General features: G+C 40.3%; 2 protein-coding genes across 3 annotated transcripts in view; both read right to left on the minus strand.

Moving 5' to 3' along the window:
• Positions 1-1,049: 1,049 nt before the first annotated feature.
• On the minus strand, positions 1,050-18,440 carry rfng (RFNG O-fucosylpeptide 3-beta-N-acetylglucosaminyltransferase). The gene is made up of 9 exons (XM_069665072.1): positions 18,319-18,440; positions 15,905-16,477; positions 9,597-9,645; positions 7,802-7,904; positions 7,560-7,713; positions 7,365-7,450; positions 5,446-5,611; positions 5,246-5,331; positions 1,050-4,303 (listed from the first exon to the last, which is right to left on the minus strand). The coding sequence occupies exons 2-9, from the start codon at positions 16,409-16,411 to the stop codon at positions 4,228-4,230; spliced, it is 1,227 nt and encodes a 408-aa protein (XP_069521173.1). The 5' UTR covers positions 16,412-16,477; positions 18,319-18,440; the 3' UTR covers positions 1,050-4,227.
• A 720-nt stretch (positions 18,441-19,160) lies between these two features.
• LOC138593115 (V-type proton ATPase 116 kDa subunit a 1-like) overlaps positions 19,161-26,972 on the minus strand; it is a 29,850-nt gene continuing 22,038 nt past the window's right edge. For both annotated transcript variants that reach the window (XM_069663973.1, XM_069663972.1), the window contains exon 22: positions 19,161-21,176. In XM_069663973.1, coding sequence (XP_069520074.1) covers positions 21,083-21,176 — 94 coding nt within the window. In that variant the 3' untranslated portion in view covers positions 19,161-21,082. The remainder of the gene's footprint in view (positions 21,177-26,972) is intronic.

Raw genomic sequence — 26,972 nt, forward strand, 5'->3', positions numbered from 1 at the left:
TTATCACAGAAGTTAACTTGGAAAGTATTAAAGTGGACATGTTTTAGCTATGCAATCAATTTTCTATTATTAAAATGTGTTTTTGAATCACGTTTGTAAAGTTTGTTTCATTTTTAAAAAAGTGTGCATGTTTTAATGTATTTTTAAATTATTTTTCGGAGCCTCTCCGTCCTCCTGAAACGAATAAGCCGTTTTGATCTAAGGTCAGACCTTAGCCATGATTGGCTGACAGTACTTGGAGTGACCGCATAGCCCCTCCGGGAGCATCTGCACTGCACTGTCACACCGAAGCTATAGAAAACATGGCTGCTCTAGGATCGGTTATTCGGCCTTGTATGTGTGAGCCAGAGCCGGCAAGAGGGATCGGAATGGTAATCTGAAATCTTAACGACTTGACTACAAGCGAGAGGAAGGAGGCAGCCTGAAGTGAATGACGGTGAATGATGATTGGTCGATTTCAGCAAAAACAAGGTTCTACATAGAAACCTGCAGTTGTTCTGATCAGCCCATTTCAGAGGCTACCTTTTTAAAAATGTTTTTGAAAAGTACGCCGTTTTCACTGTGAACAATTAACACCAAAACATGTGAAACCCATGCAAAATATGAGAATATCAATCTAAAAGATATGGCCCCTGTATGTTAGTATACAGATTTATTCTTTTTATGGTCATCTATGACTCCACAAACACTCAAAGATATGAATACACACCCCAGAAAGGTGTAGCATCTTCATACACATCCACTCGGCTTATGATATAGGAGCAGAATTCCCCCAGTGCTAAATCCCCTCGTTTACATTCACTGCATATGTCAGTGTTTAGCTCAGAGTGAGATCATCATCCTGTCTAACAGGGTTTGACTAATCACACAGAGACATCTCTCAGGAGGTTTGGTGGAATTAGCTCCTATAAATCTGTAAGACATTTCATCCCACTCGATCATGATGTCATTCCCTTTGCATTAACTAAAACACTGCCAGAGCAATGGTTGTTTACAGTGTTTTCTGTTTACAGAGTGGACGCAATTCAACAATAAAAATTAAGACTGAATGAATGAATGAAGAAGTTTTATTTTTATAGAAATAACACAATAATACATCAGTGGTAAATGGTTTACAAAAACACATCTCTCACTCAGTGTCACCCACTGACCCGCAGTGGGACACGTGCTCGGAGGCAGGGACAGGAGTTTAACACAAATGCTTCTTACAGGCAGAAATACTGATGCTGAAGGGGTCAGAGAGACAGTTTGTTGGAGTCAAAAGAAAGAACAGTGGTCTTGATGTTAAAAAAAAGTCTTTAAGCACTTCCACAAACATTTTATACATTATCAGCTGAAAACATGACTAAGCAGCCACTGTAATGTCACCCATTGGATTGTGGACTACTGATTTGGAGCCTCAGGTTTGGTGTTTTTGCCACTTCCATCTTGTTTTATTTTTAAGCCAGAAGTGGCATGATTGAACAAAAGGGTGAAGAGCTGGAGAGGAGTGAAGGGTTAGCAAATGCCAAGTTATCAGCTAAGGCTGGCACTGGCTTGGTTAGCAAGGTGCATCCATTACAGTATACATAGTAACTGGTATTTAGAAGCAGGCTTTAAAAAATGTACATTTTCTTTTAGAACACCAGAATGCTTAACACGTTTAACAAGTTCAGGTCCCAGTGGTAGTGATTTGTCAATATCAGTGTAGCCACACCCTACAACAAACCTTGCTTTATCATCTCTTTCACTTTAACTGGGACCATCATTTACTCAAAGAACATCAAGCTGTATAGAAAAAGAATGGATTTTGTATTTGAGATGATAAAGTTATTACAAACATGTTAGTAATTCAAGTGAGAAAAAAGGCCAATTTAGTGAACTTGCATATAATTGGACATATTTTTTGCAACCATTAGTGTTTCAGGCACTCCTCATGTGCTTCACTTTTTCAGACGCAGAGGTTACATCCACTCCTAATGTACAGTCTATTGGCTCTATTCAGGTGTTACTTACTGCACTTACAAGCAAAGGGTTGCTCATATCTTTAATGTTTAAATGTGAAAGGGCGTATTTTAAGTGTGATATCTTTCCAGACACCCCAAACTTGGTCTACAGGAAGTTTTGACCTGACAGCAGTGCAAAGGAAAAGGTCATTAGCCACCATCCTGTGATGACCATGAATGTCCACACCAGGTTTCATTGTGATGGTTTTTGAGGGTTTTTTGGCTCCCACAAACTAGTTATCTTCGCCCACAAGTAGCTCTACCTTAAAAAGAAGCGCAAACTGCAATTTATGAAAAAAAAGAATAGTTCATGGAGTTCACTCATATTTACACCAATAAGAAAATGATCAAAATAGTGCAAAACCGTACATATGGGCCTGATAGAAATAGGATAATACGTACATGTAGAAGGTGTTTGGCTGAAAATGTGAAAACATTAGAAAAGCAGACTGAAACATTTTCTGTCAATCTGCAAATAATCTAATTTGTGGTCGGATTAAATGTCTGTTCAGTTCATGTTTGAGACCAAACAACTGGATTTATTTCAGTAATCAGACTCAGACTTTTATAAGTACCTCAACAATCTTTGTCGTGACATTTCAACAGTTTAAGAAAAAAGTAGTGAAATTAATGAAAACAGTTGAGTCAGTGGTTTAAGGCTGACAGGGGAAATCAAGACCACTTTACACACCAATAAACAGAGAAAGGAAATTATAATACTGTGTGGTCCTTCATATACAAAGCATTTACTTAAAGTGGTTCTCAATTCAGTAGAAGGAGCAAATGTAGAGTTTCACAACTCGTTTTTTTTCATAAACACGCGCTGTCATTGAGTTACCACAGCTAACAGAGTAAAAGTTGTTGAATGTCAAACATATTTAGCATTGGCTCGTCAAATAGTCCGTTTGGCTGCTCTCCTGCTGAAGCTGGACAACAGTGGAAGGAGCCAGAGAATCAATCTTTCCTTCATTGTACCAACATTAAAAGACAGGAAGCAGGAAAGGTTGAAACCGGTACTTTGTAACATTGCACTCAGACAGTACTCCTGGTTATTTTCATAAGGAAGTCACACTGTACTGGTAGACTAGCTGACGAGCCAGGTGGGCTGGTTAGACCACAACATCCACAAACAGGTTGTGTGATTCTTGTCGCCCAGCGAGAAACTGCGTCTTTATGTCTTTACATTATTTTTTTCTGTTATCCCACTGCATGTAATATTTGCTTGGTTTTTGGTCTGATCACATCTTTAAGCTGCAGAGACATCATATTCACTCTGAGCCATTCATATGCCATTCATTTGTCATATGAAGGCTGAATTAAGATAGTTTAGTGGAAATCTGGAACAGATTTTTAAGCAAAACAAGGCAAGACGATCATTTAGAGTGCATTTCTACATTTAGGAAGACTTCCTCGTACTGTCTCTTGTTTTATCTGGTTCCTGCTGTTATAATTTCTCTCTCTGCTGTGGGTTTACTCGGCCAGTATAGTGGCAAAAGGTGCAGGAAGAGTGTATTAGGGCTCTCCAAGGTTCCAGAAGGAATCAATATGTATTAGATGGCTGACCTTAAATGAAATTCTGCTGCTGGAGTCAACATTCAGCTTTTAAAAAATAACTTAAATGATAAAAGAAGTGTAGTTCTGCAGCTGCACATTTGAACTTTCTTTTGTGCTGCCAAAGTGGATGAATGGGAAAACATCCAATTATTAAACCCCAGCTGCCTGCCTAAGAGGGACATGGGGTACATTTAATTAAGAACTAAAAGGCTAAAATGACCACTTCTCCTTTTTAGCAGATCATGATTACAGGCTGAACCATCTTACGTGAAAACAGAAATACTTCATATAACTCCATGGAGCCTTTTAGATAGTGAAGCTAAAGGTAAGAAAAATCATTAAAAAAAAGGTTGAAACATTTCTACCTGATGGCCAAGACATGAGCTTGTGTTTGTGTTAAACTACCAAAGAGACTGTTGTTCTCTGATAAACATTGACTTAGTGTTAATAATCAACTCTCAATGGCTAATTTAAACTCGGGAACGATGTGTCTTCAGCCTCTTTCATGCTCTATCAGCAACAAAATGTCATTCTTTGGCTCTACTTATTATTAACATGATGAGTTGCATCTTTTTCTTCTCCTGTCAAAAGCTAGCACAGTGCGTTCATGAGGTGCTTTGGATAATCAGTGAGACAGTGGCATAAAGGTTTAGTGGGTACCGAAGCTGCAGGGTAAAAACACGGCCTTTCAGTGTTTGTGGCGAGCTTTGAGCTTTGGACACCAGTCAGTATCTGCGTACAGGAGGCAGTGGACTGTCTTAAACCTGTAGGATGGGATGAGAGGAGAGTCAGGGATGTGTTAGCTTCAAGTGTTAAAGTACAAGTAGAAGCCAATAATCATAGAAATAAATGATGCACAAAACTGATGCAAGGTTAAGAGCAAAAATGCAGAGACACTGACTGATTATTAATTAACGAACCATTGTTCATTTCTTCTCTTTAAACGTCACAGTTCCCAGTTGCGGTCTACTTTGCAGGGAACGACTTGGCAATTGTAACACAACCCTTGACTTCACTGATCCAATTACCCACAATTCATTGAAATATGTGCAGTTGTAGGGCCTTTCTCAAACTGGACCCTCCCCACCCACACTCCGTTGTGGAGTGAACTCTTTTTGACGTCCAATCATAGCTGAATAAAGCTGCCTTCGTTTAGGTGAAGCTGAAATACAGCACAGAGCTTTGAGACAAACTCCCTTCACGCCGGTTGACACAGGAAGCTTGTGTAACCATGGTTTCATGTCATACAAATAACAAAAGCTACGTAAACACCAGTGTGGCAGAATCATTAAAATCACTCAACAATAAACGTCATCCTGAGCTTCCTTGGTGGCTTTTCTTATCTGTAAAAAGTTTGCACCTGGTCAGTAAGTCAGCATCAGTGCACACTTGCTGGTGGAGGGTTTAAAAATCCACTCCAACTCTAAACTCAGAGGATCAGGACGGCACTGGATGTGGCGGAGCCTCCACGCATGCATGCAAATGGAGTGGAAGAGTGTAGGGAGAGGGTGTAGTAGAGGGAGTGGTTTGAGAAAGGCCCTTCGTCAGTCTAATTGCTGACAAAAACTCGCCAAATATACTTGGACGGTTGACATACCTGGGCGGGCCACCCAGGTCAAGAACACTGGACATACCTTAATAATATCATCATATAGCAGACACACCAGCTTGATTTGTAGCCGGCCTGGTCTGGAGATTGTTCTTACCTTGTGGGGTCCTCAGCCAGTGAAAAGCCTCTAACAATGCTGACCACATTTCTCCTGTTCTCAAAGCCTCCATAGCTCAGAGTCACCTGTAGCACAGCAAACACAAAATACACACAGTTCAACAGCAGTGCAGAGAGCAGAAAAACAATAAAAATACAGCTTTACATGCACATTTCTACATCACACACACACACACTGACCTGGTCAAGCACGGTGTCAGTGGGCAGCTTCTGCAGGTTCTCCAGGTGAGAGTGGAACAGGTGTGTGTGCGTCAGCGACACCTCCAGCAGCGCCTCGATGATGTAGCCGATGGTGCAGTCGTCTGGAAGTCGGATCTTCTCTGCTGTGCTGATGAAATTCCCCAAACTGAAAGCAGAGGGCACACTTTCAGCCTACAGAGCCGTTCACTGGGTTTCACACCATCAGCAGCCACTTCCTCCTGAGCAAGTGGAAACTCATGACTTGTACTTTTTAGAGTTTTTAAACTCTGACTCAGACCCTATTTTTATACAAAGGACATTATATAAGCTCTTCATCTAATGATTCATCGCGACCCGGCCCCGGATAAGTGGAAGATAATGGATGGATGGATCTAATGATTCATGATGATTTTAATATTTTTATATTGTTTTATTTTAAAATGTCTTTTTATTTTTAATGTAGTATAACTTTCAGTGTTTTTTATAAATTTTGTATTTGTCTACCATCTTGTTTTGTGTTGTTAAGCTCTTTGTTATTTTGTTTTGAAAGGGACTATATAATTATATAATATTAAATGTATTACTATTTTATTACTACTATTTTTTCTTTATAAAGTGCTTAAATTCTTCCTTTGTGTAAGTTAGGCTTGTGACAGGTACCTGCTAGGGAATTACCTCGGTCCTACATCTTTATAACTCCTCAAGGTCTTTGAGGTCCGCTGATCAGCTGCTTCTTGCCGTTCTTAGACTAGGCAGAAAACCAGGGGTGACTGCGCATTTCGACAGCGGCCCCTAAATTATGGAACGAGCTACCCCCGCTTATCAACTTTTAAAACCCATGTTAAAAGTTACTTTTGGTCCTTGGCATGAGAGTTGTGTGGTCTCTGTCTTTCTGTGTCATTTTATTGTCTTATTACTGTTGTGTTATGTGTTTTACAGGCTTTTGTGTTTTATGCTTTATGTGTTTTACAGGGTTTAATTTCTGCTTTTTAAATTGACTGTGCAGCACTCTGGTAAACCTTGTTTTTTAAACTGTGCTATATAAATAAAGTGGATCGGATTCATGCCCGCTTTTAACCTGACTAACATTTGTCTCTACTTAAAAAGCAGCAAAACAAGTGGATGCTTTGAAAGAAAACTGCATGTATGGATTAATGAAATGTGTATTTTGGGAATATGATGGACTGCAGAAAATGAAAAGGCTATAAAATTAAAATTAAAGGAATGCTTTTTTACAATGTCTTCAATCAGTTACATATTGTGAAGTTTATGTTATTTTGGTAGTACAATTTTGTTATTAAAAATATATACAGTATATTATTTTTTGTGTAGTGATTATGTACGTTTTATTTAATATCTAATTAAAGCAGGTGTAGCAGCAGCAGCAATGTTGCTTTGTCAGGAGAGACATGCTCAGGGGGGTCGGGTTAAAATGTTGGTTTTTACTTCCAGTGATGATGAAATGAAAACACCTCTAAAGAATGTTACAGTGAATTACTAATTGGATGAAAAGTGTACTTCAAGAGCTCATCAAGAGAACATCAACCAGAGGAGCAGCTTTAAGATCAGATATTTTGATGTCAGGTCCTTCAAGTTTTGTTTTAACATTTAAGAAACAAACAGATGGAGGCTCAGAAAGCAGTTTCCCTAACAACTCAAAATGCATGTATACTAGAAACTCTTGTTCTCTTTATGTGAACGGCACTCTGATTATTTCTGTCTCCATCTCTAAAACTGACAACAACAAGTCCAGGCACATTCTCTAAAGACATTCCTCTAATCATTCTTTAGATACTTGGGAGCTCACAGACAGGGTTTCTCTAACTCTACATAAGTGTTGGTATTATATCACAAAATGCTACAAAGTGACAACCCTAGCTTCAGAAGGTACAACAGTTTGAGGTGAGTCTATGTCCTACCTGGCCCATGGGCTCATTTTCAGTGCCAGGCCTCTGCTGATACAGAAACCTGCTCCACCTGTGGCAAACCAGAACTTGACAGACACCTGTAATGAGACAATAACAGGCAGGGGTGTGATGAATAAAAAGTATTGCTTTGGCTTTATTTATCAGTTAGAGCAGCAGAAACTTGTAACAAGGTGTAAACCGACTGACCGATCCGTCACTCTTGACCCTCTCTGCAGCCTCGATAGGATGATCCAGACTGGGCCGGCCCAGGTACACATCCTGGCTGTGGTGGTAAGAGGAGAGCAGCCGCAGCAGGCTGGGCAGGATGACATAGTTATCATCATCTACATGGCAGAACCACCTGCAACACAAAATAGAAATCTCATAAATAACTGTTAAACCGGCTGATTAACTGTTTCATTCTTGTGCTCAGATGTTTGTTCACTCACTTCTTCTGAGACTCGATGAACTTGTCGTACTCCACAGACATCTTGCAGCACAGAGCCTGTCGGGTGTGAGCTGCCGAGCAGTTAGTGTTGATGATGTTAGCTCCTGGGAAAGAGACAACAGACATAGGTTTCATGCTGCTGTGTACAGACACACTGTTACTACATGTTTGTATGACATGTCCACAGTCACTATGAGAGCTCAGTACAATACATTTTAAGAAAACACATATTCAAATAGGCCAAGCTGTGTTCATACGTACTCTGGAAACATTTCTGTGTCATCTGTGTCACAGATGCATTTGTTTATTTTATTGTGTTGTCAGCGTTTGGTTGTATTGGCGAATTTGGTTGGCAACAGGATTTGTTGAATGGACTCCAACTAAGTGCGCTCGATTCAGCTGCAGAGTGTCTGTCCTCCCGTCACCCGGTATGTGACACTTTGACTTTATCTAGCAAGTCACATGTTGGCTGCAGCTACTTTAGTACAGCTGGATAAACCCAGCATAAACAGATTCATGTGAGGCCAACACAGTCTTGCAGAGAGTCTTGCTGGTAAATAATACAACTTGCACAAATATTCAAATGGCACAAATTTAAAACTTTGCATCTATTATTGTCTTGGCATTGATTTGTTTGTTAATGTCTGATGCAGAATACACTTAAAGGCAAATGACTTCATATCCACTGCAGGACAGACACTGAGCATTTCAACGCTATGATAAAACTTAAAAAAAGATGATGTACTTATTGCTGTCATTTAGTGTGTTTCTGCTGACTGATGGGGGCCCTACACACAAGCCTGTATGTGACTGACTGACTTCAAGAGTCGTAGAGAGAGAGAGATGCGACATCGCAATGGCGGATCATGGAGCATATTGGACCTCCACTGACGCGACTCTCTATCTATACGGCTCTGGATACTTTGTTTGGAGAGTAAGCGGGGCTGCTCCTCCGCTGCCCTCAGCTACATCTGCAGAGTGCACCTGCTTTAAAACACGTTGTCATCTGCCTCATAAGGACAGTCCTTGTAACACATTGCCAACAAAAGCGCATATTGACCTGATGCGGTCAGCCACATACTAGCTTTTTACCTAGTCTTGTTAAACTGCATACATTGTTCAACCTTTTAAACTAAACTGATGGTAAGTCCAGTGTCTCTATAAATGATGCATTTTATCATCAGCCCTTTCAATATTTGCTGTGCTACAGGCACTAGCCCTTTTTACTTGCGGTTCCGCCACTGCGCCGGTGTAAAGCCGCCCCGGGGTGTATTTTTACATCGCGTTTCAGTGTTGTGGAAGCAAGGTGTAAACAAACTGCGTGTGCTTCACATACATGCACAGGGCGCTGTTCCGCCTTGCCGGCCCCGCCATTTACACTGACGCTGTTTTGCCTCTCTTGCGCCTCTGTATGCCGGATCAGAGTGCGTTTTACATAAAAGACAAAACGTAACAGAGGCATAAGAATCCCGCCTTGAACTGGCAGTGTAAAAGGGGCTACTGATTCTCTCATCATTGTTATGCTGCTTAAAAAAAAGCAGTACCTCCTTTTTTAATTGTTGTACCTCTGCATAGCTAGATGCAATTCAAAAGTGCCTGTGTGCAATAAAAGAATAAACTTCTCAATTTGGCCCAGATACTGTTAAGCACAATTAATCACACAAATGTTTTACTCCGTTTAAAAACAGGTTTTGGTTGTTTTGAACTTGTACGAACCTGCTTGGTTCTACATTGCTGCAACAATTAAGAAAATGAAAGTCAATCTTTTGTCCAAAGAGAACGTTCCAGCTTCTTACCTGTTCTCCTCCGCAGCTCATTGTCCTCACCGTCAGTGAATATATACGTCTGAAAAAGACCAAAAAAAACAAAACACATGGTTGAATTCTGTTAGATGCAGGATAGAAACACATTTATGCTCTCACACTGGGACACCATCAAGAGCTCCATTGTTTTCCCTTGTTGATGAGGACCATACAGTGGGACATGTGCGCAGTTGTTAGAGGACATGAATCTTCTTTCTACCTTTATGCTTCTCTTTAGGTTCTGCTGTGCAAATATATTCACAGTTAAAACACCCCAAAGACTAAATATGTGACAATATAGGTATGATATGGACTTTTCACATATATATCTAAACAGAGTTTATTTTTTCCGCCAGTGGGAATACGAAATGTTTTTTACAGCACATGTTAAGCTGAAATAAATGCTTGGGATGATGTAGAAATGATGTAATCACATAGTTTGTCCAGCAGTGCGTGTTCCAACTAGAGCCGGGTGATGAATTAATCTTAGAATCAATTCTTATTTATGTGGCGCAAGACAGCCGCGGCTACGAAAACACCCACTAATAAGAAGTTAACCTTGTTGGAACAAAATCGATTAAAAAAAATCAGATAAAAGTCAAGATTTCATTTTCAATAAATCCTGAGATCGACCTTTAAAAATATGTGTAAAAACGTGTCTGACCACTCACGTTTCTGAGCGCTCCTAAACACAGCATGACTCAGTGCATCCACCCGAAACACGGCACTGAGGGAGACATGCAAGGACTTGTTGACTGCAGCTACTACGGAGAAATCAGTGATCGCCAAAGGACTCTTTTTATGGTGTGTGCGTCCATAGATATGTTTGTGTTACTGTCTGTTAGAGTGTATTTTCGGCATGTTGTTATACAATATGCCTTTTCCCATAACTCTCTCGTGTGGTTTTGTTCCTCTCGTGATGAGATCTCGGGGCCAAATCTCGAGCCAGTTGAACTCCAGTTCGTTTAATCAAAACCATGGGCCAGATGTTCAGAATTAAATTTTAAAACTGGAAAAAAACGTTCATAAGCTGTCTAACTCATAGACTTTCTAATACTGTGTTGACTGCTGTGTGATCAAAAGTACATGATGTAACTTCTTTGGGGTCAATTCTAACCTTTGTAAAGTCATATGGATGCTCAATCATTGCACAGTACACAGTGGAAAGGTCTTTTTTCCATTTTAGCACAAATATTCACTACATGCTTCCATCCCTTGGACTCTCTCTCCCCTCTGGAACTGGGTACGAATATCTGCCTCAAAAATCCCACATCTGTCAGGTTCTACCAAAGACACACAGCCACACAGAAGTTTGACTGATGCCTCTTCAGAGCCCTGCAGACACACTTTAACCTCCACACACCATCTAATCACACAGTCAAAGGGCTTGTTAAACTTGACCTTGACCTATTAAATAACAGCAGTCTGTCTCTTTATGTGAAGACACCTTCTGTACCCACCACGCTGACTGCTGCAGAGGAGGAGCAGCACTGACACACTTACATTGAAAACTAGCAGCTTTTAATTTTACAGGCCTGCCCTGTGACGCCTCAGAGTCAAACCTTAAATGGTTTGTTTAAAGTTGACAGCTAACACAGAGCAGACGAACAGTGGAGTCCTTTCACAGCAGACCTGGACTCAGAGCAGTGCATGTTGATACTGGAAGCACAAACTGAACTGGAACTCCTCCATCCTCTGTGACTGGGACATTTCTGGGTGAAGTGGGGTGGAGTGGTTTGTGGTTAAACCCCCTCCTCTGCACACTGAGGCTCTTTGTCCGGCACTACGACTTACTAATTGCTTTAATAGTGCTCAATACAAAGCTGGTCACAGCGCTCCCTGTGTTGGATACTTTAAACTTTAGAGACGGTACTTAGGACTACTTTAGACCAAAGTGTCCAGATGGGTCATGACATGTCGGCTGAATATTAATCACCCTTTTTAAAAGCTGTGTTTAACAATCCGTATTTCACCTGTAGGCTTAAACTGGAACCTTCTGCCTAAGATAGAGCTAAAACAATTCAGTGATATAATCAAGTAGCTTATCTGTGGATAACCAGGAAATAAATTAGCCACAATTTTAATATTAAATGTAAGTACAGTGGACAGTAAAGCTCAATGTCAGTGTACAGTTTGTGCAAAGGTTGCTTCACAGCTGCACCACATTAGACCAAGTACAGAGAATCAGTTTACGTGAAGTCAGAACTTTTAGTGCAGCACAAACTCTTGGACCCCCCCTCACCCACACAGGTGTTTTCATTTAATATATCTTAGAGACTCCTTCTCAGAGCAGTGGGGGGCTCACACAGACCATGTTTGATTAACATCTCCCTGGCCCCTCTGTGAGCCCTCGGTAAGTCAGTTGTGGCGTTTGAAATTCAGTGATGTGAGACTACTTCAGGGTTCCTACATTTTCCATTTGGAAATGGCCTACTTTTCCAGACTCAAATTTTGAGATCTCTCTGTCGACATTTCAGACCATATTTAACAAATTGTACATTTCGAAATCCAACTGTTAACATGTGTGGTACATTCTGACTATTTAAGCATTATTTTCCTTTAAAGGAGCACTTCGCCCCTAGAAAAAGCCACTGTCAGTGAAGGATGGCGTTGTCTGTAATCGATAGAAGCAATAATATTTGAGATTGGCGCCATAGCTGTGGAGAAAGTTGTACAAACAGCTTGTGGTTTCGCCCACTCTACATTCCTACAACACAAAGCGTGCATTGCGCCCCTCCCTCTGAAAGAAACAGCCCATTGAAAGACGCTGGAGTAAAATAGCTACTACCGTTATCGCTGCAGGCATTGGCTCAGAGTGCTACAGAATCCAAAATACCACGAGAATATACCGGTGGATCGGCTACAAAATCTTCAGGTCTGCAGTTTACATTTCAACCCTGACGATTTTGAACGAGACATGACATCGGAGGCGGGCGTCCTTGATTGAGGAAGTTTAGTTTAGCGAGCTCCCTGGCCTCCACCAGATGACGACTTTTACGTAGTCTGGCGGAGGTTTTCCAGGGCCCATTGGAGAAGCGGATAGCGTCCTCCAAAGGCACAGAGCCAAACTGCATTTTTTTATAATGGCATTAACTCCCCATAGTAGCATGATAGGACTGAGGTTGGAAATCAGCGAACTGGCCCTTTAACACAGTGAAAATATTTTCTCATTTCTGTATTATTCTAAAGTCACTTTTCTTTTTTCCATATTTATTCAGACCTGCAAATAAAAATAAAATTCCATATTTTCCCATACTATGTAGGATCTCTGCTCCTATCTCTTTTGGTCATGCTCATAACAGTGCCTCTGTTCATTCAAAAGAACACGTTGTACTTGCAATGTCAGGAAATGTACAATTTGAGGGCATTATCCCCTTATATGTCTTTTGATCAAAGTATTATCTATGTATTTACTATTAGAACTGAGTTTTGGACCTTGCTTTTATCTACTGAATGTCAAGGAACAAACTTTTTCTACCGTACACGGTGCCCACTCAAGATTAGTGCTGAACAACTCATCTACATTTGATTGAAATTGCTATATGGAGTACTGCAATTTTTAATCGCTGGGGCACAATATTTGTTAATAAGGTGAAATGTGTGTCAAAATACAATTTTAATTGAAATATTATGCTGCAGAGATGTAAAAATGATCTCTCTGAATTATCTTTAAGATCGCAAAATCATACTCTGTACTACGTACTCTGTGTAGGTCACCTGTGTTTTGGCAGAGAGCCCCAATTCAAAATCAATGTGACTACATGCATAAAATTGACAATTAAACGGATAATGTTGAACAGTATGAGTGAAACGCAAGCTGTCATGAAAATTGCTGGATTAAATAAAACTAGAGCCTAACTGATCTCTAAGTTTAGAGAATGATACCGATACAAATCTTAGATGTTCAAGACATGACTGTTCGACTCTGTCACACCTCGCTGTCTGTGTAAAAGTCACTGAGGCGAAATGGTGGGTTGAAGTCGTTCACAGCTGAGCCTGTAGCGGAGGTAGTGGCAGAGGCGTAAACAGAGACAACACGGCGTCTGTGTAAACGGCGGAGCCAGCAGGACGGGTCAGCGCCGTGCTTCAGTGTAACAGTATGAATGGGGCGTAACCGCAGATCTTCATTAGGCCGATATGAAAATATTTTAATAAATGTCCTTTATTAAAAAAAAAAAAAAAAAATTCATATTGGCGCCTATCAGACAACATATGCCGGTGTCGATATATTTACTTTGATAAGCCCATATTGGCCTCATAATATCATCAGAGCTATAAAGTGGTCAGGCTCTAATTGAGACAGGAACACATCTACACCATCAGTCGTGGCCAAATGCCTCCTGTTACACATGCTGTCAGAATGCCTACAATTTGCATTACTGAGAAACATTTAGCTAAACAGAAAGAATTGTTTTAACAGCAGGGTTATGGAGTCCACTCACATTCATTTAAATTGTAAATATTAAATCCAGAGTGAAGACATACAGTGTTTGAATAATTCCCAAATGACCTCAATAAACAACTTGGTCTGATGGAGGGGATTCTGTCGGATCAGATGAGGGGTGAAGTCAAGATTTATTTTCTTATAAATGTCCTGTGGTTCCACTAGATGTCAACGAGGACATGCAGCAGGAATGTGTTTGTATAAGAGATGTGCTCTGAATGTTTTGAGCGACTGTCAGTATGCAGCCGATAGCTTCAATGACCACAAGTTGTGAATTTATTACAGGGGGTGTTTAGCGCGTGTACCACACCCCTGGCAGACATAATGGATGGTGCAGGTCTTGGGTAACAGCGGTTAAGAGCTGATGCATTTCTTAACTGTCACAGAATTTAGCATGATTTATTTTGAGATGCTGTTCAGCCAAGTAAAAAGCTCGCCAATCACAGTGTTCTACAGCTGTAACTAAAAGTAATTGTCATTCGCAATTAAAACAGGTATAAAGATGAATCTGTACATACCTGAAAACTTTAAATCTGCTCGCTCCGTTTTCTCATACCTAAATCATGCAATTTGCTTCTTGGAAACCTTGAAATAAATGTCATACTGTTTCCAGCTATGCCTGATTTCATCGACAGTTTGTAATGTAATTATCTGGATGGCCTTTACACTGCAGTACTGAGAGATATGGCACGGTTGCTGGTTATTGGTCTTATGTTCCTCTTATCAAGGTTTATAGTAGTGTATCTTTTTGGGGGTTGGGGCTTAGGTTACATCCTGGACATAACCTAAGATTTTTTAGACGATCCACCTGTATATTCTCGCCATATTTCGGATTCTGCTCTGAGCCATTGCCTGCAGCGATCAGGCAATGACTGGAAAACGGCAGTATTTCACTCCAGCATCTCTCGCTGGGCCGTTCCTTTCAGAGGAAGGGGTGCAATGCACGCTGGGTGTTGTAGGAATGTAGAATGGGCGAAACCACAAGCTGTTTGTAAATCTTCCACCACAGCTGTGGTGCCAATTTAAGATATTATTGCTTCTATCAATTACAGAGAACACCAGCTTTGACTGACAGTGGCTTTTTCCAGGGGCAAATTGCTCCTTTAAGATATTCATTATAAAAGAGGACTGGCTGGTTTCATGGGCAATATGGGGGAAACACTTCAACACAACATTGTCAGAACACTCAACACAGCTACGGCTACTTCAAAATCTCCAGGTCCCTGAACACCTTTAAAGCAGTCGCTTATTTGGGAATGCTGCTTCTTGTGATCCTGATGTAGGATCAAGTAACTTTGGATAAATGTTTCTGCTAAATTTGCCTGAAATTACATCATGAATATGACTTAATGTAATGCAAATACTGAAGTCATGAGTTGATTTGTTTTACAAGGATATGTGCCCATACAGCTTTGATAAAAATAACAAAATAAGACCCTGGAACAGCAGGAAACTACAGGTAGCCACCACATTACAATGGTTATTTGTTCTCCTTAGAGAACTAGTTAAATTGTTACAGTGTATACCCTCTAATGTTTACTGTTGCTGTGCTGTTACGGCATTACACATAATATTGTGCATCAGTCGGGAGATACACACTGTATCAACCAGTCTGCTGATTATTTTTGGGATGATTATTTGATGTATAAAACTTTAAATACATGTCAAAGATATTCCCTCACTTATATTTCATTTAAAAAAAGACAGAAAAGCAGCACATCTGAGAAGCTAAAATGAACATTTTGTTGGATACATTGTTTTATCAAATGCTTATTGAAATTATTTAAAATAAAAAGGTATATATATATATATAAAGGTATATCTATATAAAAGGTATAAAAACTGCGGCTCTCCTCACCTGTTCTTGAGCTTGGGAAACCCAAGTCTGAGTCAGCAGCCCCAGTCTGGACTTGTGGTACTTTTTGGTAGTTTTCACTGCAATAAAAATGTCTTTTAACTCCAACAGGTCCCGAGTCCTTAACCCTGAAAGTCCACTTCGCTTTCCTCCAGGAAGAGCACCTGTTTTGGAGTCCGTCCCCCTCTTGGGACTATGGTTATCCTTCCTGGTAACATCAGTCTCAATGGATCCCCACTGCCCTGCTGAGCTCCTTTTGAGCCCTGTGGTAGAGTCTGTTTCCCCTGCATGGACAGACCCTGCTGGATACCTGGTATGGTGCGATGAGCCAGTCTGTGCAGGTCTGACTTGGGGGCGGGGTTGAGGCAGGTCCACCTGGCGTGTGGAAGGTTGGAGGGTAGGGATGAGCAGGAGCAGGAGGCCGCAGAATGCGAGGGAAAGCAGGAAGCAGAACTTACTGACACCCACTGAAGCTATGTGCATCCTGACCGGCCGACTGAGCGGCTTCATCAGCCTCCAGGGCTGCAGCCACTGCCAGCACCACCCTGTCTCATCCTCACACCATCACATGGAGTCCTGAAAGAAAAACAAGGCAGCTTTAAGATGAATGCAGCACGGCAAACAACATGTTGGGCAGAGTGAAGACACAAGCTGCATCACAGGCCCTTCTGAGTGGTTGAGAGAGAAGTTCTGGTCGTTATATGGGCCATATGGCACGAATCTTATAGCTGGGGGTCAACCAGTCACCAGAGAAAAGGAGGGGTTTCATGCGCCATTTGCTGCTTTTTCAAAATAAAAGCACAGAAAATGCATTCTTCTAGCTACTTGACAATAAAGTCAATCCTAACGCGCCACCAAATCAGAGTCAAAACCATCACATTAATCTACAGCTCCTCTTTGTCTTACATACGTTCATAAAGTTTGTTTCAGATCCTTGTTCAGCTGTCAGCCCGCCTGCTAATTTACTATTTTGGTTCACTCTTACAGCTCTCAAAGTGCCATTTATAGCAATAGCCCATAGTTTTCAGAGAAAAAGCTGTAATAGGCCACTGTACACCACCTGCTCAGCAGCAAACAAAAGACAGGCACGGTTGGAGACTAGACGTTACCAAGTGGAGCATTTAGCAGCTCAAGAACCAGATATTTCCTTCAGGATTTTGTGGAGACCAAAACCGAGCGAAAATACTTTTTTAACTAACTTTTATTCGGTCCACGTAAACAGACTAACATCACATTTGTCAGCTTTGGTTATGGGACATTGTGATGGTGTGCTTTTAAACTACCATCTAACATTTTATACTTAAATAGTTGATAGACAAATAACCAATTAATCCACAATGGAAATAATGAAAAAATATTGTGCATAAAATAATGAATACAGATAAATTACTGTGAAATGGGCTGCACATAATGGGTGATCACTGAGAAGGTTTTTTTAAATGCCATGGATGGTCCCTAACCATCCAGCACAAGTTATTATTTTGTATATATACAGTCATTGGCCACAACTGAGAGAAAAAGATGCAAAAGCGTCCTTGATCAGGAACAGTTGCTGTTCTGTGTCTGACCTATGACGCCTGGAAAGGACAAAGATGTGGAAAGGCAGTGAAGAAAGCAGAAAGCAATACTTTATAATAATAAACTTAATAATTTTGAAAATACTATACAACTGTTTGGGTCCGAACAATGCGTTCACTGACAGCAAGTATGAAATCCATCCATGTTGAAATAAAGCAGCCAGGCAGCTAATATGTGCAAAAACATAAAGTATCCGTGCCTGATACTTAACTTGTTAAATGCCATCACTTATGCTAGCTGAGGTACCAAAGAGCTATGCTACTTCCGTCAAAAAAGAATACATCAATTAATCAATTTAATCACATCCAATATTACATAACGTCCAATTATCAAGTGACTTAAAGAGTCAAAGAGACACACTGTTCAATTTACCATGCAGCACTAATTTTCCTTATATCTGTATATTTACACTTGGTTACTGCTTACAGATGTGCATCACCGTCTGATATAAGTAGACTTTTGGTTAAAACATATGCTGATTTCAGAATTTAAGACTAATTTGAATCGGAGGCTTCCCCTCTTGTTCTATGAGACCCAGAACTCATTTTGTTAACAATCGATCTCAAAATGGACAGATTTCCTAGTGGAGTTTGGCGTGGTGCGTTTAAAGCTTCGGAAAGAATGGTCGCTGCTGCACTTACCATGAACTTTTGGAGAACACATCTGACTTATTTTCTCCAGTCCAAAGATTTTAAGTAAATCGGGAAACACGGGGAAGCATGCAGCTTTAAATGAAACACAACTTTCTTAAAGGAAAAAAACAATGGTCAGTTTCGATGGTGGAATGAACTTTCGCTCACGTTAAATGCCACCGGACCAACGCTCGACTTGTTGTCTACCTTTTGGTTCCGTCGTGACAAGTTTTCGTAATGTTTCTCCCGCCGTCCCGGTTTAATTCATCGGTCTTATTTAGTGTTTAGGAAGTTTTAAAAGACGTAGTCCCATAAAAGTTAACTTTCACTGCCATCCCGACCGCCCTCTTGACCAAATATTCCACAAACCTCTATCGTTAGTGTTGTCAAGCTAGCACTAGCATTGCTTTTCCGGTCAAATCTTTCAAAATAAAAGCTTAATTGAAGCCAATTTTAATTAGTTGGGTGGCTGAAAAAGACCTGGGTGCACATCAATCGTGTGTAAATTTAAGAAATTCAAGAAATAAAAACTTTGGTACTTTTTTGTTACATTGGATAAAAGTAAATCAAATATCTTCCAAATGTACCTGCCGATTTTCTCTTTCTTACTTACTAAAAATGCTAGTTTTCGAAGGTACTTAAACGTCACGCTTTATTGTGAAAATATGTACTTGTGTGCCTGAGTCAAATCTCGTCAACTTCCTTTTTTTTTTGCAGCTCCAGCTCAGCAGCGCCCTCTGTCGTCCATCATATCGCAGGGCTACGCAAGCAGTGTGCTTGTGCAGACTCATTTTATTTTAATCATCATTCTTCATTATTGTTTTTTTTCGGTCAAATTTGTTTTATAACAAACCCATCACTGCTACTTGGTAAGGGAAAAACTGGAAACACACGGACAGTGAATCCTTTGAATGTTCCTCACTCTATTGTAATGAAATGTGTTTCTTGTGTGAGTGAACCGGTGCTTTGAGGACCAAGAGGATTTGACCTCTAACCTATTTTTCTCAGAGACGTGTGAAAGTTAAAAAAAAAATACACAGGACACAAGATAAATCCCCTGGTTTAAATTTATTTTATCGATCACAAACACATCATCTTTCACATCACCAGTCACCGACAAACATCTGCTGCATGTGTTGTTCAGAGGCATCAGATTGCAAATTGAAGTGAACTGACACAACATTCCAAACACAATATAAATAAATTTGATCATTTGATTATTCCTGGTTGTGGTGACTGGGTTGTTGAAAATATTGCACATTTATTTCAGAATTAAAGCTCAGATATGTTGATCAAAGAGAGTGTATTTTTCAAAAAAGTTATTCCAACGTTCCTGAAACAATTAGATGTGATTGCATACAATCAACTCTTGGATATTTCTGAAGAATCTGTTCTTCAACTGGTTTACAACAACAATTCACACAGAATGAGCACGGGGTGGTGGGGTTACAGATCACAGGGGGCACCATGTCTTTAGCTCATTATTGGGAGGCTGCAACCTACAATTTTGGAGTATAGAACAGCACTACTCTCTTTTGAATTGGACACTATTTCATGGGCAGATAGCCACAAATCAAACTTCCCATGATCCATAAATTGTCTGACAAGCTGTTGAGAGGTAAAATGTGAAGGTGACTGAAAATATGATTCCTGGGCGTACTGATCAAACACATATTTGTAACAGGACTTGTAGTCCTATTTCAGATATCTTCAAGTGTAGAATCATGGGTTCACAAGAAAACATTACAGCCCATATTGAGTGCACTGCAGTAACACTCGAAGCTTGGACTAAACACCAGGGAGAGTGTGTGTAGACACAAGCAGGACGAATATTCAAAAGGTTTTCCACGGCCTCACTGTCCCAAGCTGTACTAATATAAAGGATGACTTCACAGGACCCAGGTTCAGTTTGTCTGACCAGACAAAACTTAACCACACTGACAAAACCTGCTTATTAGCCCTGATGCAACAAAACTCTTAGAAATAAGGTTCTCAAAAGGTTCCACCTGAAACGGCTGAGGTTTACCTGGACCTCTTTGTTTCTGAAGAACCCTTGTTTGAAGAGGTTTTCGAGGACTGTTTAAAGCAAGAATGTTAGAAGCTCTTAAGAGATGAGTTCCAAGTTGAAACACTTTGAAAAACTCAAAGGTTCTCGGACAAACTCCCTGGCTGGGTTCTGGATGAAACAGAATACAAAAGGGTTCTCTACATTATCCAATCTGTTCTAGATGAAACCCTTTCTATGTTTAAGAGTTCTTGGTAGAACCCCTGGCATGTTTATAGAAGAATCCCTTAGAAAATAGATAGTTCTCTGTGTGTAGAACCATAACACCATAAAATGGTGCTCTGCAGAACCTCTCATGGGGTTCAAGGGGTTTTCGGGGGAACCTTTACCAAATAGTTCTAGGTGTCACCCTTTATGTTGGGTTTTGGGTAGAACCCTTTTAAAGGGTTACAGGTGGAGCTTTTGAAAAATATTCCACAGGGAACCTAAAAGAGTGCTTAAAGTTGAAAAATGGTTCTAGTTAGCACCTATATTTCTAGGAGTGTAGTGCAGTTGGTTTTGTGAGGCAATGCACAGGTTTATGGTTTATAGGTAAGTAAGCCAGTACAGTTAGAGCAATTTGTCCTCTTCTGCCTTCAACCCATATTAATCTTTAAGGACACAGACCTTGCAATGTGCATTTGGTGATGGATACGTTAGAAGGAAAGTAGGCGGAGACGACGTTAATACAACACTGTACAGTACAGTGATGTTACTGTGCCACAGCAATAGAAGCTCCAGTATGGGTACAGCTTGGCACATGTTAAGTGGAAAAACCCTTTACAAGGACTACAGTTTAGCTCATACACAATAACAGTTTCACAAATGACCACTAGAGGGTATAAGAGGGCTGCACTTGGGTTCATGCACACACACACAAACACATACACAGAAGAGAGGAGGGAGAGCTCAGGGGCTGAGACGTGATCACTCGTCGAATCGTCCATCCAGGATGCTCTCAAACGAGAAGGGGACGAACTTGAATCCCTGACCGGAGTAGAATTTGTTCTGGAACTCCACCCTGCAGGTCGACAAACAGGGAGAAGTCGTTAAAAACACATCACACAATGAAATTAATACTCATTTAAGTAATAAAGGTTTCCTGTAAAATATTATTCCTTTGATAATGCTGGATAATCGTTCTGCCTGTCAGTTAATACAATAAATCATGTGTTATGAAACGACTGTGAGCTTTGGACAGTGAACAGGACCTCCAGACTTCCTGTATGTCTCTGATAATAATCCACCACAATGGCCTTCACATTCAGCCCTCATTACCTCATCAGGTAAGAATATAACAAGGACTCATATGACTAAAGGTGCAAAATTCAGCATCTAAAATCTACCTCCGTTACAAATAGTGAAGCTGGGACAATCTGGCCTATAAAAATTAGATCTTTGATATTACAAATGGGATAGATTTAAATTATGACCTTACAAGTCAGTAAGTCAGGATGTCTATCTAAGGTTTCCATATAATCCTTATCAGTCAACATGCTGATGATCAGCAGGTACAAGTATGGTGGCTGGCAACACACACAGAAACAATTCAAACAAACGCAAACTAAATCCAATGGAAATGGAAATGTTTTGGGTCATCTTAGCATGTTTGCTCTTGCTTGTGAACATAATAACTTAAACAATGTTCACCATCCTGGTTTAGCGTATTAGCATGCTAACATTTGCTTATTAGTACTTAAGGGGTGGGGGGGTGGAGGTATTATGCTAATTTCAAGCTTCATATTTCACTCTGTGATACATGTTGAGTAGCTTAGCATACAGTTAAAAAAACATTTTTTTGTCACACTGGTGCTCTATGCAGGCCCTCTGCCTGAAACGACTCAGTTGGCTCTGTCCCTTTTAGAAACCCCGCCCCTAAAAGCCTACTTTCTTCTGATTGGCCAGCTCTCCAAAGCCTGCACATTGTGATGTCACAAAGTGCAGCGTGTAGAAAAAACAGTGTGAAAACTGGCGTTCATAGCAGCCTGCAGACTGAGCTGAGAATATTACTCGAACATACGTTTTTGAAACTTTGGTATGGACATCCAACATTGTAGTTTTGTATCTGTCTTCAAATGTGAAACCTTTTGAATAACTAAGCACATTAAAATGTTGACCTCACAATGGTGCTAAATAAAGTCAGAAGATACCCAAAGTTGAAACAATCAAAACATAAATGTCTGGGGGGGAAATCCACTTCAAATAAAGACCAAACATGACAAGTACAGGAGCCTTCAGGTTCACTCAAAACCAGATTTGTTTGCATGTGTGATCTGATGTATGAAATGCAGTGTTGTACCTTTAATGATATTAATCTTATTCTTATCAGGCTGGAAACAACTCCCGGGTGACAAAGATCTTTTGGCTGTATTGTCTTTAAGGCAGGGCACATTCCAATAAAGAAAGTCAAAGTAAATCCTCCCACACACCAGTGGAACTCTCTGCTCAGCAGTGAAGGAATTTCAGAGACTGAGTCAGATTGACAAGTTAGGCTGGACAAAAATCTGTTCATCAACCGCTTATGAATATTTATTACTGCAGACTTAATAGATTTAAACTCGACATGAGTATGTATTTGTGGATTATCGACATTTACAACTCCATTATAGGAAATATAAAGGATTAAAACAAGTAAATGAGAGTTTTAAAATGCTGCTATCACTTGCTTATAAGTGATCTGTAAAGCAGTAAGGGTATAAAGTTATAAACTAGAGTTGTTTTGTTACCGATACCAGTATCAAAAATGCCTCCAATACAGCCTGAAATGCAGGATCAGGCATTTGCGAGTAAGCTGATCTATGCACTGATTCAAAACTGTCTTTGTTAGCCCCTAAAAAACAGCTTCTTTCAATGCAAATCAATTCCTCAAAACAGAAGCCTACACTGAAAGTTGTGCTGTGCTGCCACAATAGCTGTTTTATGGTTGCCACTACTGTTTAAGAGTGGTGAAGAAGAACTGGTTTCAGGTCCCCTAGCCTCATGAGACAAAAGCAAACACATTTGTCAGTAGCAGCTAGTTGTTAGCATTAAAGCAATATTTGTAAACACTATAAAATAACACTGGTTAGGGTAAAAATGCTGGAATTGTACCCTAATGAGGTGTGTGAATATTGCCCACTGCTGGACATAATAAGTGTGTCCACCGAGGAGAGAAAGAACAGAGAGAGGTGTGTCAAAAATATGGAACCATTTTTACCTAGATGTATTTCTTTTTTTTTTTTTTTTTTTGGCTTTTTTGCCTTTATTTGATAGGAAAGCTGAAGAGAGACAGGAAATGTGGGGAGCAGAGCGTGGGGCTGACATGCACAAATGATCGGCAGACCGGGAGTCGAGCCTGCGATCAGTGCGACGAGGACTGTAGCCTCTGTATATGGGGCGCCTGCTCTACCGTCTGAGCTAAACCAGCACCCCACCTAGATGTATTTCATAATGTTATTTTTCAGCTGTAACTGACTGGCATAGTGAATAATAAAAATAAAGTTGTATGGCATTCAGTTTAACAAATGGTCAATCTCGGATCCTGTTGGCTATAGTCTGACGATGATATAGCCTCTGGGGACAACGGTGAACATGCCGGACGTGTAGCCAGCGGTTAGCGATAAACGACTTCCGGTCAAAACTTCCTTTTCTGAGTGCTGCATTGTTTACAGAAAAAGAACGTTTTTCTTGTGTTTTACTTTAATTAACGGGTCTTAACTTTGCTGAAATTTCAACATCATGATGCAGATTAGTAAGAAGTAAAAATAAAGCTTTGTCAGGTCTGTCCTCAAGAGAAGGAAACTACTTTTAAAATGCTCGTATGTTAAACAGAGGTGGGATCGATTATTTCTGATGCATTCGAGGAAGTCGGGAAATCTAAACGCTGAATGGCTTTGGTGACACAGTGTCAAGCGAATTTGTCTCAAGTTGAAATTTTGATCTAGAGCAGATTGTTAGCTGAACTTACTGCAGACGTCTGTTTATAGAAATTAAAAAGAAGCTAAATCATCGTCAGATGACGCTGATGGGAGTCGGGATGTCATTACGGCGCATTAAGTTCCGCCTGCTTTTGCTCTCCACAGGGACTGTTTATCCTGAATAGGCCTACGCCTAAGCCTGCTGATACGTGATTGCTTAATATTACTCGGACTACAAGCATAGTAAAAACAAAAACCAGAACACTTGCCATCCCTAAAATCCACGTCCCTGCCTACAGCGTCTACATTTCTATGTAGAATCTGTAAACAGATATTAAGAAATGGTTTAACCTGAGCCAGACCTACAACACTGATAGCAATCATATTCCATCCATACAGGGTTGGATTATACAGCAGTTAAAAAATAATAATCAATACGCAAATACAAGTATTGACGAAGGTTTTATTAAGGTATTGGAAAACGTTAGCAGACGATGCCTTTGAAAAGCAGGCAGATGTGACAGCAGCATGTAGAGATGCACTGTGAGAATCACTGGATGGGACATTTATGAGCAATACAGTCTGATGGTCTGCACAAGCTCAGATTGCTATGTGACCAAATATGGCTGCTGAGAGCCAGACCAGCCTGTATCTGACGCCTCCTCTCACATCTCGACCTGTACTGCGTGCTGCCTGCTCATTCAGGTACAGTTACATTCATGGAATACTACAAATGTTTTCAAAGAATATATGCGAAAGTTCATCAATTTTAATAGAATTTTCTGGGATTCCGGGTGCTTCAGATCACGGGAACGCTTTCTGTTCATTTCTCACCAATTTGGTTTGGAAGTTTTCAACTAAGGGGTCGGTATCTGAGAAAAAGTCATCTCACAGAGCTTGAAGACCATACAAATGTAAATAAAACACAAATATATCATTTTTGATAGAAGAAATCAGCTCTCATTAACAGGAGAAAAGGAAAAATGGGGAAATATTATTTAAAAAAAGCAAAATTATCTGCCGACAGAAAAAGAAAAGGTCACTCGAAGATTTTCTTTTTTTAAAAAGCAATTAAAAGAAATCTTTACTGTCTTGATCTAGAATATGTTCTAACCAAAATATCCCTTTTTGCAGTGAGAGTTAATGCAGCTGTTGAACTAATTCAATCCAGATACAGAATGCAAGACTAACGTTGAGGCCTTGCTACCCCTGACCCGTGCTTGATCATGCATCTGCAGTTTTTTCCTCATCAGTAAAGTCGCTTATATTCACAGTTAAAACACTGTAGTTCTTAAATCCTGACAATGATGTCTTAATGTAAGAGGAAAACAATAAGAGCGTATTTTCAGTTCCTGCTGGTTCCTGGCCTCAGCGAGCACGGGGAGTGCCCAGGAATGTCTCCCAGCCGTGGCAAATATTTGGCCTGCCGAGCTGTGAGAGGGCAACACTTAAAGAGAGGAAAGAAATCCTCTCATCTGTCTCTCCACACAGCTGTGGAGGTGGAAAAAATGCTAGTACCTAGCACATGTTACAGCCGACTTACTCTAGTGTGTGTGTGATTGTGTGTGCAGATAACTCATCAGCATGTGTGTGTGAAGAGTGGACGGCAGAGCAGAGGGTCGAGATTGACTGCTGTTTACTTTGAACGTTTCCATTCACTCACCTCTGTGAAAAATACTCTAGTACTCTTTTTAACCTTAGCGGAGACCTGTTGAGCCGACACGCTGCTGCTTTATTAACAAAAAGCTTCGCGTTCATGCTGCTACAGCTACAATTTCACTGTATCTAGTCAAAGGATGGCTGTTATCTGGTGAACTACAGTGGTGTGAACCCAGAATAAAAAGATTTTCTTAGTCACAAGGACACTTTGTAAGGACTGTCCACCACTGCGTTACATATGGAGATAGTGTGAACCCTGTTAAACATTGAGATATTTTTTAAAGCAAATTGTCACAAAAAGAAAAGATGATGAATAAAGCCAATTTATAAAAAGGAGCTGAGGCCAACCTCTAAGGATTATTTCTTAAAGGTATTTTCCACTGTAGCTGTTGTTGTTGCCTCTACTTGTCTGATCCGTCATAAATAAAGATTCTGCAGCAGCTGATAAGCACACAAAGGTGCATTGTTCGGAGTCGATCTGTAGCTCTTCAATCTTGCCTAATCTAGTCTGACTGTATTGTCTCAAGATCCACATAGCTGATTACAACTCCTTCCATAACAGTCTGGTCTGCATGAAAGCCTGGTACAACATGAACTCTTGCCTGGAACATACACCCAGCCCATGCTATAGCAGATTGGTGGGACCATACAACATGTACTGTAGGTTTCATAACCCGTCCATAAAAGACAGCTGTACTGATATTTGAAAGGTGGTCAGATCGTTTCTATTAGTTTACAGGAAAAACAGGCAGGCTGAGGACAGACAGACAGCTTGTACTTGAACCGGCACATAACAATCAGGCCTAAGAGAAACAGTTAAGCAGTGAAACCATACGACTGTCCAACAAAAACACACGCTCCCTCTCCTCGCTTATCCATCTCATAACTATTACGTAAGGCTCTGTGCTCTGAGCAGGAACAAGATCAGAAGAATGAAAGAAAATACACCTGTTCAAGGACTGGAGGGTTCACCTGTTATCAACTAAATGTTGCCACAAACAAGTGAATGCTAAATTAAAGGACACTGACAGAAATAAAATATCAGGCAAATCAATCACACAAGGACTAAACAATATCAAACCTGTTAACAGTTATGAACCATAATCAAACATTGTTTCATCCAATGTGATACATACAGGTGTTGGGATCTATATGTATCTCATGTCCCATGCATTAGATATGGAGATGGTGTTAGCATGGTTAGCCTAGCTTGAATTACCACTTAAAAAACACTCCTTTCCAACTCTTTTAGACTTCACTAA

Source organism: Semicossyphus pulcher, unplaced genomic scaffold (assembly GCF_022749685.1).
Source record: "Semicossyphus pulcher isolate SPU_LCO1_2020_fin unplaced genomic scaffold, fSemPul1.0.p SCAF_16, whole genome shotgun sequence".
Taxonomy (NCBI): domain Eukaryota; kingdom Metazoa; phylum Chordata; class Actinopteri; order Labriformes; family Labridae; genus Semicossyphus; species Semicossyphus pulcher.

What these genes read in the sequence shown, in the direction of transcription:
- rfng (XM_069665072.1), bottom strand. Translation starts at nt 16,411, where the DNA reads ATGAAGCCGCTCAGTCGGCCGGTCAGGATGCACATAGCTTCAGTGGGT. An exon ending in TTCATCGAGTCTCAGAAGAA is followed by an intron (nt 7,714 to 7,801) that starts GTGAGTGAACAA and finishes TTTGTGTTGCAG; the next exon opens with GTGGTTCTGCCATGTAGATG. An exon ending in GGGTCAAGAGTGACGGATCG is followed by an intron (nt 7,451 to 7,559) that starts GTCAGTCGGTTT and finishes GTCTCATTACAG; the next exon opens with GTGTCTGTCAAGTTCTGGTT.